At 45.9% G+C, this 12,936-nt stretch overlaps 1 protein-coding gene across 8 annotated transcripts in view; it reads left to right on the top strand.

Annotated features, from left to right (window-relative positions):
• The window catches only part of PAX2 (paired box 2), a 78,442-nt gene that overhangs the window by 50,818 nt on the left and 14,688 nt on the right, over nt 1–12,936 (top strand). For 7 of the 8 annotated variants that reach the window (XM_042863529.1, XM_042863532.1, XM_042863528.1 and 4 more), the window contains exons 6-7: nt 1,508–1,683; nt 3,459–3,585. In XM_042863529.1, coding sequence (XP_042719463.1) covers nt 1,508–1,683; nt 3,459–3,585 — 303 coding nt within the window. Of the gene's footprint in view, nt 1–1,507; nt 1,684–3,458; nt 3,586–5,535; nt 5,629–12,936 lie in introns of all 8 variants that reach the window. The other variant, XM_042863527.1, reaches the window with a different exon arrangement.

Here is a 12,936-nt window from a genome sequence, read left to right as displayed (position 1 = left end):
TAATTGTAACGTAAGTGGGAGAACCTGATCTTTGTTTAGACAGGGTTACCAGACAGCCAGGCTTGTGTCTGATGAAACAGCAGGCAGAGATTCTGCATGGAGGGTATGGAGATATATCAGCATGGGTGAGACAGAGGATTATAACCAGTCACACCAAAGTTAGACCAAGGGGTGATAGCACAAAGATACTCAGCACAGTTGGAGAAGATTATAATGAGCAGACTTGCCTTAGATGAGATGAAGGATTATGACAAAGGAAGATTCACTTCAGCTGGGACAGGAGGTTATAACAGACAGACTCACCTTGGATGTGACAGATGCTAATAGCAGGAGACTCACTCACTTCAGATAAAAAGGGGTTATAACAGAGATAAATGCACCTCATTTGAATTGGGGGATAACAGGGAAAAAAAACAGGTGGGTGATAAGATGGTTTATCACAGGGAAAGCTTCACTTTGGATGTGATTCACTTTGGGGCAGGACATTTATAATGGACTCATCTCAGACGGGATGAAGGGGCTCTTACAGACATGGGATGGCACAGCAGAGACCGAGACATCCGGAAGGTGACAGAGGCACTGCAGGGTGATTAGGTTGTTCTAGAGGGCTGTTGCAGAGACAGAGATGCGTTTCTGGTAATGCTTCTACCAAAAAAGGGGCTTTTTTTTCCTAGGAAGAAAAAAGGGTTATAAGAAAGGCCGATTCCCAGTAAGGAATACAATAAGCAATACAGTAATTCTTTTTAGGTAGAAAGGGTGCTCTCACAGACAAAGATTCACATATTTTAGGAGGGAGTTTTATAACTGAGATATGGGTTGTGATAAATTATGAGCTAGTACATAGCAAAATGGGACCGAGATCATAACAGAAATAATGTATGTTGAATTGGACAGAGCGCTCCATAGCTTCTCTGTTGAAATGTGGAGTCGGGCACAGGATTATCCGTGTTATCCAAGGTGTTGAAAAACCCATCTGGGATACGACAGGCCATAATCAGATGAGAAGGAAACTGTAATGGAGATACAGCTTGTATTGGAAGCGGGAAGTTACAACACAGACTGCTCCCTTCCAGACTGCAGTAGAGGACTTGCTCCATTTCAGGCTTCCTCAGCCCTCTGCAGTGCAAGCCCACCCTCAGCACTCTAGATTTTCAGTGAACCGCCTCTCTGGTAGCCTCCTAGCGATGCTAATCGCTGTGCTTTGCTCCCATTTTATGCTCAGCAATGGAGATTTGGCAATTTTTAACACTGAAAATCAGTGGAACCGCAACTCATCTCTGAGCTGAGCACCGTTCTCCACAGCCTCGCTCACAGCGGGCAGGAGCATCCCACGGAGCAGGCCAGCAGCCAGAGCAGACAGAAGGGGCTTCCCCGCCCGCAGCCGGCCCCCCTGCAGCAACGCGGCTCCGTGTGCAGCACAGGGCCCCTCTCCTGCTGCCCTGCTCTTGCCCGCACCCGCTGCCGCCCCTGCTGCTAACTCCCTGTTTTCTCTGTCTGTGCCCTGCAGATGTATCCGAGGGCTCCGTTCCCAACGGAGACTCCCAGAGCAGCGTGGACAGTTTGCGGAAGCACCTTCGTGGCGACACTTTCACCCAGCAGCAGCTGGAGGCTTTAGATCGAGTTTTTGAGCGTCCTTCTTACCCTGACGTCTTTCAAACATCAGAGCACATCAAATCTGAGCAGGTGAGGGCCTGGCCTGGCAATGCGGACCTGTAGGCGCCTGTAGGGTGATGGCAGGGAGATTCCCTCACTGAAGCCCCTCTCTCTTTCCTCACCCCCTTCTCTCACAGTGCCCTGTCACTGCACATACATCACATTCACATTTGACAGCACTTTCCAGTTGTAAACGTATCCCTGTACTGATGCACACGTGGACACTAACTGTCTCCCATCCTGAACTTGCCATCCACACGCACAGTGCTCTCCCAAAACCTCAGCTCCTTTCCCTGGCACAGTGACTTACCACACACACACACAGCGCTGTGATTGCACAGCCACGAATGCCAGCAGGGCACGGCACAGCGCAGGAGCTCTCACTCTCACGTCACACAAGAGCAGTGAGTGCAAGCTTTAATCGGGCTTGGAGCGTTTTCTTTCTCAGCGCAAGGCTGAGACTTGACTCCCGTCTCCAGCCCAGTTTTCTGCACTTCTGCAGCACTGCCCCCCTCTCCCTGCCTCCCCCGCTCTCCCGGCCTTTTATCCCAAAAGCTGTTTGTCTTAATAAAATGAAAATCAAAAGTCTTTTTAAACCGCCCCAAGCCATAAACCAACAAAGGAAGAGAAGGAGAGGTTGGCTGTGGACTCCCTTCATCCCAGAGTCCCTGGGTTTATTACAATGAATAACCTTTATTTACTTTCATTAGACTATTAAGCACCAGCACAGTCATTTTTCCCCCTGAAACTCTGAGCAGGGCCCATAAAGCAAATCCGAAGCCTAATTGAGTTCATTTTAATTTCTCTCCGATCACAGCGAATTACTCTGGTGATAAATCAGGGGGCAGGCTCACCCCCAGTAGAAGGCCTAATTTGCAGCTAATTACAAAACTGATTTCTACAGGAAGATCAATACGAGAAGGAATTGGAAATGACGAGGCAGTCCTAGGCAGGCAGGGATGGGGCGGGGAGGGGGCAGCGCGCGGGGAGCCTGCTGCAGGAGGGGGAGATGTGGGGAGGGGGCTGGGGAAGCGCCTGGAAAAAACACAGCAGAAAGAGCAGAAAATCAGTTTTAATTTAACCTAATATTAATCAGAGCAACTTTTCCTGCTGTTCGGTAGCCTTCCCGGTTTCTCCAGCTCCCGCGTCTGGTCCGGAGGCTGCCACAATAAAAAGGCAATTACCACAGCCTTTCGGACAGGACACCCTTTCAGATTCAATGGCTCTCCCCCTCCCACCCGTCTGTTAGCCATGTGGCTCCCCCCTCCCCAATTTCATACCCCAGTGCACAGAGTGACAGAGGCAGAGGATGAGGCTTCTTTGTTTGTTTTTAAAGAGCTAGGACAGGGGCAGCGGCACAGGGGACAGAGCTGGCTGCAACGGGCCGGCACCGGCTGCTTCCTTCAGCCCCACGTCCTGGTCACGCCATGGCCATCTTCTGCCCCAAGTGTCCTTGTCACCGGGGCAAACGTCTCCCCTTTGTCCCCCCCGAGTTTGTATAGGTGGGCGTCCCCTTTGCCCACAGCGCTGAACGAAGGCTCGGCCATGTCTCAGAAATGGAGGCAGATCTCATGCCCAGCCTGACCCCTCATCCCCTCCACAGCAACACGCAGGAGGGTGGAATAACTCATCCCAGGTCCCCTGCCTGCAGCCCTCTTGTCACTTCATCTTCTCCATTTCCTCCTCCTCCTCCTCTTCCATCTGTGCAGGGGTTTGCATCTCTCCTCTTCCTCCCTCCCATCTGTACACTGCTCCCTTTCTCTTGGCGCATCAATAGCAAGCTGTCTTTCTCCTCTCTTCCCCAGGGTAATGAGTACTCCCTCCCAGCTCTGACCCCTGGTCTCGATGAAGTCAAATCAAGTCTATCCACCTCTGCTAACCCAGACCTGGGGACAAATGTGTCAGGACCCCAGACGTACCCTGTGGTGACCGGTAAGCTGCCTGACCAAACAGCAGAACCAAGCTTTTAATTTGTTTCCCTCATCACCATTAGCTTCTGCTTTTTCTGCTAATACAAGATACCCCTCTCTGGCAAATCTGGACAGAGACAGAAAGACTGTGGAGGAAGTTAGGGGCCAAGGGAAGCTTACAATTCAGTGCTGGCATTATGGGGTACACATGGATGTGCCCAGGTGTGACTTACGGACAGGCATCCCTGAGAGTGAAGCCGGCACTTGTATGCCCTGTGGCTTAGAGATGGCTGCTGGAGAAGCACAGCTATGTCCACATGTGCACTGTGACTTTTCCCTCTGTGTCTGTGAATGAGAGGTTCATAGTTCACCTATGCATTTGGTTTTCTTGGGAGAAATACTAATTTAAGTTTTCTTCAGCCCCGGCATTTGGAACGGGCATTGCAAACTAAATACTGAGGTCTGCCGAACTATGACCGTGACTTCTGTAAGGCCAGGAGTGTCTGATAGCAGCTGACAAAAGAAGGTCGTTCACAGCCCCCCTCCTTCCTTTACTTGTGGGCACATGAAATCCAGGCGTGGCTGGGAGGGAAGAAATGATAGCAAGTGCAAGGCAGCAGAGGAACTGGGATGGCAGAAGTAGGAGGCAATCTGGGGAGACATTTCCTCTGCTGGTGGCATCAGCCAGCCTGGTGACACGGCACTCCCTGTTAGATGGCCTAGCTCATGCATGCCTGAGCCATAAGGAGACGCTCTGCTACCAAAGCCCCTTCTTCTAAAGCTTCAGTTGCTGCTGCTCTCTCTCATACGCTGCCCTTCTCCTAAGTCGCTTAAGCAGCCAGCGAGGCCCAGGGGATTTGCCCCTCTGTGATATTTCCCTCTTGCCTTACAATCACTGTGGCCCCTCCAGAAATTTCACAGTATAGTTGACAAGTAAGTTATGGCAGAGATATAAATCTTTGTTGCCTCTTGGCTCAAAAGCAGGCCTCTGGTGGCCCAGAACAAACAGCACTGGAGTTTCTAGCTCAGTTTTTCTTCTTGTAGAAGCTGCAGCTAACAGCATTATTGCCAAGGCGGGTTGATTGTTCAGCAAATGCTGAGCAAAGAGATAATGGTGCATGCAATATTTGGCTACCAGGAACTCTGAGACCAGGCAGGATTGGTAGCAGCTATCCTAGATAGAATCATAGAATCATTACAGTTGCAAAAGACCTCTAAGTTCATCTAGTCCAACTGCCCACCTCCCACCAATGTTGCCCACTAAACCATGTTCCTTAGTATCACACCTACCCATTCCTTGAACACCTCCTGGGACGGTGACTCTACCACCTCCCTGGGCAGCCCATTCCAGTGCCTGAGCGCTCTTTCAGAAAAGTTTTTCCCAAACCTTCCTGGTACAACTTGAGGCCATCCCCTCTTGTCCCATCACTATTACCCAGGAGAAGAGGCCAACCCCCACCTCGCCACAACCTCCTTTCAAGGAGTTGTAGAGGGCAATAAGGTCTCTCCTGAGCCTCCTCTTCTCCAGACTGAGCAATCCCTCAGACATTCCTCATAAGACCTGTGCTCCAGTCCCTGCACAGCTTTGTTGTCCTCCTCTGAACATGCTCCAGGGCCTCTATGTCTTTCTTGTAGTAAGGGGTCCAAAACTGAAGACTCCCCCACTCAAGATTCTGCCTCACAAGGCAAAGACACAGAGGATCCAGTGTGAGGTCTGCAGGATAGCATGGAGCGCTGTGTGGAGGTGAACTACATATTTAGGAACTGCCTAGAAAGCTTGACACCACTGACTTCTCAAGGCCTTTTCTGCTATCAGGCTTGACCCAGGATCCTTGTAGCCAAACAGTTTCTTAGCTAACCAGAGAATGGCTTAGCTATGGCAAAAGTGTTCCATCTTTCTTTGTATTCGCATGTGCAAGAGAACACTCAGCTGGTGTCTGCCTACCATTTAGCAGATCTACAACTCTTACAGGAAACACTTCCCTCTGCAAGGGGGGCAAAGCCAGCAGGAGAGCACCACTGCCCTTCCTTCACGGAATGCAGATTCCCTTAGCTGGATTGAAAGGTGAGGTGCCTACAATCACAATTTAATATTCAATAGGGCCATTAAAGTAATCTTTTTCAGTCCTCCTTTCTAAGAGATGGAGCATTTCAGGCTGCTGACATGGTAACTAAATTTCTGAAGGCTGGGGACACTGCACAAGCTTTGTACATGACTCTCAGAAAGGGACAAGAGGAGACAGATTTGGCCCCATGGAAGAGGCTGTGGGCTGAGGCAGAAAGTCTCCTCTTTGTCCCCAAATCCTGCGCCATCCCCACCCTGCTTCCTGCAAAACTCCCAGCTCGGCTCAAGAATATCCCCATCTGATCCATCTGGATCCAAGAGTGAGAAAAGTTCATTTCAAACCCAGCTTGACATTCCCAGGTGGCAGCTTAGTGCTAACATCTCAATCTGTATGCAACATTTCAATCAGTGCAGAGTAACAAAAGCAGAACTATTAGCGCTGGGAGATGTTCACTGGTGGTAATGATGGGGAAACTCAGAAAGTGGAAATGAAAAGGGAAAAAAGACTCTCAACACCCTGAAAAGCAGTGGTGAAAGAAGGGCAGAGGATTTTTCCTCTACACTTAGGCCAGGATCCAATGTTTGGATTAATTGTGCCATTACCCAAGAAAGGACTTCAGATAATGTTCATTCTTAAAATGTTTTTGTTGGCAATTAAATGGTTGCAATTATTGATCTTCATTGATCAAGTATCCCTGATTTGCGTAATCTATTAAAGATGAATGATTCATGATATGTTGCTGTGGGGATGGGCAGTGCTTTAAGGAAGGACCAGAGAGGTGAGGAACTCAGGGCTGCCTCCTGATCCACCTCTGGGCAGGAGCCAAGAAAGAGGCTGGGAATTCACAGCTCCCTCTCTCAAGAAAGGATACTGGCATCATAGTGCGTACTGAATTGGTGGCTGCCTGGTTTGCTACTGTATGTATATTAGCTCTGAATATATCTCTGGTCTTGTCCCAAGTGATATCTGAAACAAATCCACCCATACAGCACACAAATTCTGTGTGCAGTTATTTCAGGATGTAAGTCAGTCTTCCCAGGCAGAAAAGGTATCACTAGCTCTTTCCAAACCAAAGCTGTCTGACACTGGATTCTTGCCCTTTCAGAAGACCTTAGAGAAAGTCCTCCTTTCTCTGGCTCATGATGAGTATGCCTGAGCATGTTCTCTCAGCTCTCACAGGTCTAAGAACGTGCCCCTCCAAACATCAAAACCTCAATAATAAGTAATTGAAATATTAAGTACAGGTGATGCTAAAATTCCTTTAGCTGTCTGTGTGCTTCATAGAACTGATAGCTAGAAATGCTGGCAGTCACCTCCCCAACATGCAGAAAAGCTCTCCCCAAAGTCCTAGTCATCAAGTTCTGGTCATACAAACTCCTAGGACAGGAAACATGTTTCTACTACCCTTTATAGAGAACAGACTGCAGGCATTTGCAACTTTCACATGAAGTACCAGAGAGAAAGCTCTTAAAAGCTGCCTGAGAACATGGTCTCATCTCTTCCTGCACAGGCAGGTCAGTGAGCCAGCTCCACCTTGCCTCATGTTGCATGTCTATGACAGTCAAACTGGCAGAGTTCCTGACAGCTTCTTGGGCCATATCTTTGGATACCAGTCAGGTTTCTTAGAAGCAAAGACCCGAAGTTAAACATACCAGTATAAGGCACGTACATGCAGTTGAACACTAAGACAAGACATCTGCTGATCAGAGATTTTCTACTTCAGTTATTTCTGTTGAAGGCAAACAGATCAGGCAGTATAAATCTGTACAGGGCTAGGCAAACACAGAAAACGTCAGTAGCTTTCTTTTGTCCAGCACTTTGCACAGGACTTTGATTTCTGGGAAGTACTCAGCAGATAACACCCCAGAGGTGAGCAGAAAAGCTCAGTTTTTAGTCACTGGCAACAGGAGTACTTTAAAAGCAGAAACTGTTTGCAGAGCCTAGAATCCTTTGAGATCCCTCTTTAAATACCACTGGAAGTTGTGTCTTTTGGAATGTATGTACCTGAAGTGAGGTATCTTCAAACCAGACTTAGTTCTGGAGAAATAGCTGTGAACAGTCCTTTCCCACTCCAGGAGCTAGCCCAGAGGCTATCCAGTAGAAAGGCAGCACTGTGGGAAATCAAATACAATGGACTTCATTAAATCCTGGCAGTTTTAACTAAATAGACTTCGTTTTCCAGCCCACTGCAACAGTGTGATCTACAAAGAGGAGTGAGGCAAAAGTGATGTCCAAGAAAAGGAAGCAAAAAAAAATCACATCAGCAACTTCTAACACTGACCGCAATGGGAATATGTGAGCACTTCTCTTCCTGTGAGGAAGTGTATGAGCTCCTCTGTGCCATGGTTAGTCTCTATAAACAGGAACAGGTATAATTTAAAATCTTTGTCGCTCTCCAAACTAGCTACCAGGCTCTCTATAGAAAATGTTTCCTTTTCACTGGGAAATACATAATGACAACTACTCACGATCCGTCAGACAAAGGCACCAAACAAGCACACGTGCCATAGGTCTCACTTTCTGCCAGGCCTTCATCTCTGGCATGGGGTCAGATTTCATCACATTACATCAATGTTTACAATTCAGTTACTATTTTCAACACGCAAAAATAATCCTAGTGACTGGATGTAGGGCCACTTGATGTCTAAAAGTCATGCAAAAGTAGTCGTTAAACAGCACCTGAAAGTTTTAAGAAAGTTGGGATGCTAAGCACGGATAAATGGCTGGCTAGACACCTGCGTCCAAAGTTTTCTGAAATGATAAACCACCTTTTGAGGACCTTATCCTCCTGCAAGGTGAAAAGATGATGTTTCCTTCATTTCAGCCTAGTGAGTGAACTGAAGAGAATTTTGTTCTGTTCAATAACCAGGTCATTCAAAAGTAAGAAACAAGCTAGGATTTGAAAAAGCAGGAACATTTGTTTTCCTCTGTCAGTGAGTGAATTAAACTTGGTGTGAAAGGATGAGATCTATTAGTTCTAAAATCAGGTTCTATAATCACTTCAATTTCCTCCATATATATACATATCTTTTCCTTCATTTAATAAGTCATTTTTAATGCAAAACCTGCTTAGAAAGGCTTGCCTTTTTTTGTTCCAATATATTTGGGAAGTCAGGAAAGTTACAGTCATTTTATATAATTAGCACAAATAAATTGCAAATACTGTTTTTAATTGAATTCTAATTTCAATTCAAATACAACTTGACACAAATCACACAGAAAAAAAAGTTAATAATCTAATAAAATAATAATATGGCCTCATCATTCATTATTTTCCCATATAATAATATGTAAAGACAAGTTACGTTAAATACCATAATTGCTTAAACAAATGTGCACAGATGCAATTCACCTACTTGGCAAAAAATGAAATAACCATGCTTACTGTAAATTTTGTATTTGTCTAAATACTTATCACCATCCTAAAACTCGGCCTTTTAGAAAAGAGCCAAATAGTGCAAATAGTGCAAAACTGATTAATCCAGCTTGCTTTTTTCAATAACGATTGAAACTGACCATTAAACTCAGTTGTACTTTTATTGTTACACTGAGAGGGGGTTCATTCCTTGTTCATGCTGGTGGAAATTTCCACTTGCTGTGATTTCCTTCAGCTCCCGACACCAGTGAGCAACAGCTCTGGTGAAGGCTTGAATGAGCTGATTCAAGACTTCTCTAACGAACCAAGGGCCACGCACTGGCTTTGGTGATGGTGCATCTTCCAGATGAAGACCAGCAGCCTGCTGCTCACTATCATGACTACAGCAGCCAAGCAGCCTGTTAGGCACATCTCTGGCTGCCCCAGTGTCCCAAAAATGGACCATGATAATCACTCACATGGCTGCTGCGTGATTGTTACGATCCCGCCATAAAGGACTAATAAATGAGACATTTTCTGTGAGGATGGAAATGTGCCAAGTTAAGCACATGGAATTGCTGCAGATGAGGGACAGAGAGGATGAGGAACAACACCGAGTTCCACATTCTGCACTTCTGAAGTAAGTGCTTGCTTCTGCAAGGAGGCTGCAAGCCTCTACTTGAGTTGCGGAAGTGGCAAAAGTTCATAGGGCCTCTAAATCTCATCAACTGTTTCCCATATCTAAAAAGAGATAATATCTTCTCATCATGTTAAGGAATTTGGAACGGCAAAAGGCGTTACTGCTGTTCCCTGAGACCAAATGGCCGAGGGTGATGGATGATCAGATGAATCCCTGGAACTGACAGAAATAGCAGGGGAAAGCAGGAATCACACAAACTATTACCATGCTTCCAACGGAAGCTTCGCTAGCAAGAACTTTATGATGCTGAAGAAGGCAGCTCATGGACCTGAAAGCACAGTGAGTTGAGGAACCCAGAAATGGATGGGACTGAAGGAAATAATGCCTTCCTTAATTAGCATAAGCGTTACAGCAAGCGCAGTCAATTGGCAATCCCTGTCCAATTTCCTTAGCAAGGGGTGGCATTTAGGCTGCCACACGCTGTGACAAAAAGGGACTTCCTTTGTAGAGACGGGTTACACAGACTTCCCAACAGTTCAGTTTCTGCCTTTTCTTTTGAGGCTAAATGAAGGAACAAATAAGTTTGGCTACGATGAAAATTTCTGGGATGTAGATATTTGCTCACTGACAGCAAAGACTGTGCTTTATATCTGAGTCAAGCAACAGCTGTCAGCAGATGTTAATAACTTTTGATCTCCATCAACTCTGTTGGATTTAACCAGGCCAGCTGCTTGTACAATTAAAATTGCCCACTGCAGTCTTTCAGAGAAATGGAGAGCTCAGGGCAACCTTTGGCCCTTCTTTGTAGGGGTAGGATTACCCTGGACTCCCCAGAAATATCCACCCGACTTTCTGATCAGCAGACTATCCTTGTGATGAAAGTTGGGGAGACATCTATTGGTTGTACGAACTGCATGAAAAAATAATGTGCTCTGTTCTAATTACATTTCCCAGCATATATTTCAAAAGCATTTTGTTTAAGATGTAACATTTAAGTCCCTGCCTGCCAGGGAATGTGAGCGTATGCTTCACTTACAGTGGACTGTAATCTGTAAATGCAACACCCGAATGGGCTGGGACCCAAGAAAGGGGACAACAGGATGAACTCACTGAACTTGTGTGTGCCAAACGTACAGGCACAGCTTTTTCCTTCTGACTTTGAAGTGCATCTTCCTCTATCAGTTCCCTCTGCAAACAAATGTAGTTAGAGCCACGGAAAGTTGACTTCAGTGGAGTTAACATTAACATTAACAATATTCAACCAGTTTCAAAGATTAAGTCCAGGTCATAGGCAGCTCCATGTTTAGCTAGGTATGATGGCTATGAAAGGTCAGTTTCTCTCTGAAGAAACAGACAGAGGCAGCATGTCAGATTACGTGGAGAGCAGCAATTAATTAGATCAGATGAAAAGTATAGATTTGTAGAATTCAGTTTGGTAAAAAATGGGATTTAGTGGATTTAAAAATTTGACATCATGGTATCAACAGTTTTTACTTTCTTAGAAAGCAATCCAAGAGTAATTCTTTCAATCCTTTTTTTTATTATTATTATTTTTCTTTAAGCATATATTTAATCAATCCACAAGTTAAGTATTGGGCTAGGAATCTGGATGGATCTTGCAGAAACTAAATAAAACCTGGACGTGAGAAACTTATTCTCCAGTCAGCACGAGTTTAAAGAGAAGGCAAGAAACGTACAATGAGAAGTAGGTTAGTTTTTACATACTTTCTAGGTGCTCTAGCAAAGGTCTGTTACTAATACAGAGAAAGAAAAAAAAAAGACGATTTTTATCTTCAGTGCCACCTGCATAATGCTCCTGCAAAATAAAGCCAGGAAAAGTGGTTCTTCTGACATGGCAGAAAGCAAAAGTCAAGACAGGCTGTGTTAGTCCAGTCTGGCCTCCTGCATGACTTTTCTGAGGCAAGATTCTCACAAGATGAAGCAATGCAACTCCACTGACTGTAGTATAAAAGCACAGTTTATGAACACTGAGAACCCCCTCCCACTCTGCTTGTCACACTGAAACCTTTCTAAGGAATTTATCAGCACGGAGGAAATGTAAATATGGAAAACTTCAGTGGTGGGTACAAGCAAAGGGACCCAAACCACCTGAGATAAGCTTCAGCTTTGACACAGGCTTCCTGCATGACCTTGTGTACATCTTCTCTGTGCTGAGTTCCTCGCAGACTAAGCTGATCCCTGGGGGATGCCGTAAGGATACGTGCTCCAAAGAGTATGAGGCACTGAGATCATGAAAATATTTTAGAAAGACAGCAGGAAAAGGTGAAGGACTCCAAACACTAACAAGACCCGTGTGCGGTGTTGTCAGGTGGGAGCACACAAGTCAACTCTTCTGTAGGGATGTGCCATCCTGATATTCTTCCTTTACTGCAAAGAAAAGGAGCACTAAAGGCAGCTAGATTATCTTCCAGGAAACCAGCAGTGAAAAGCGAGCCGCTTATCCAGTCCTGTGACCCCCCTGCTTCTTTCCCTTCAGCAGCAGAGAGCACGATAAAAGCTGAGATGAGTCTCTGTAGGAACCCAAAGCTGTGAATCTTCCTCTCACCCTGTCTGGCCAAAATCCCTTCATTCGCAGGGGGAATTTAGGCCAGAGATCACCGGTTCTAGCTCTCCGCCAGAATAACAGAGGAGAGGGTTAGAAAGGAAGAAAAACAGCCATAACTCAGCAAGTACAGTCAGAAAGAAAGGAGCTGGAGATGCAGAAAATATGTAGTCCTCCGCTGTGTTTCCAGCTATATCCACACCCTGCTGACCCTTCCAAATTTCCCCCACCCCATTGGGTGATATTTGTTTGCTCAGAAAGAAGGCTATTGTGTACCTTTTAGAAGAAAGGAGTCTGGAAGATGAATAGATTTCTGCTCCCCTGGAGAAGGGCTGTACCTCATCCCATCCCCCAGCCATTTGCAGGTCCATTTCCATACTAGTAAGACACTGTGAGATACCCTGGGATCCCCAGTACCATCTCACCAAGGGACCCCCATGAGACTCAGAAGTGCCAGGAGAGCTGGCTTGCGGGCCCTAGCAGGACTTGGGACAGGAAAGGCCAAGTACAGAACTTCTTTCCCTGTTCTCCTCCCATATACAAAAAGAATTATTAGAGACTGGAGAAAATCAGAAATAAAAACAAAATCGGTGCAGCTGAAGTTGAGATGGTTAAAATGAAAAATGGGACTGTGTCACTCACAGGTGGATAGATAGATCAATCAATTGATGTCATCGGTACTGACACAGTTTGAAGCTATAACTCACTGCTGGGGCAATTATTCCAGCACAGCAGGGGTAAGGTTATAT

This window comes from Lagopus leucura, unplaced genomic scaffold, assembly GCF_019238085.1.
Source record: "Lagopus leucura isolate 7727_CA_CO unplaced genomic scaffold, USGS_WTPT01 Super-Scaffold_739, whole genome shotgun sequence".
Taxonomy (NCBI): domain Eukaryota; kingdom Metazoa; phylum Chordata; class Aves; order Galliformes; family Phasianidae; genus Lagopus; species Lagopus leucura.
The sequence above is the reverse complement of the archived record's forward strand: the minus strand, read 5'-3'. Positions and strand labels throughout refer to the sequence as shown.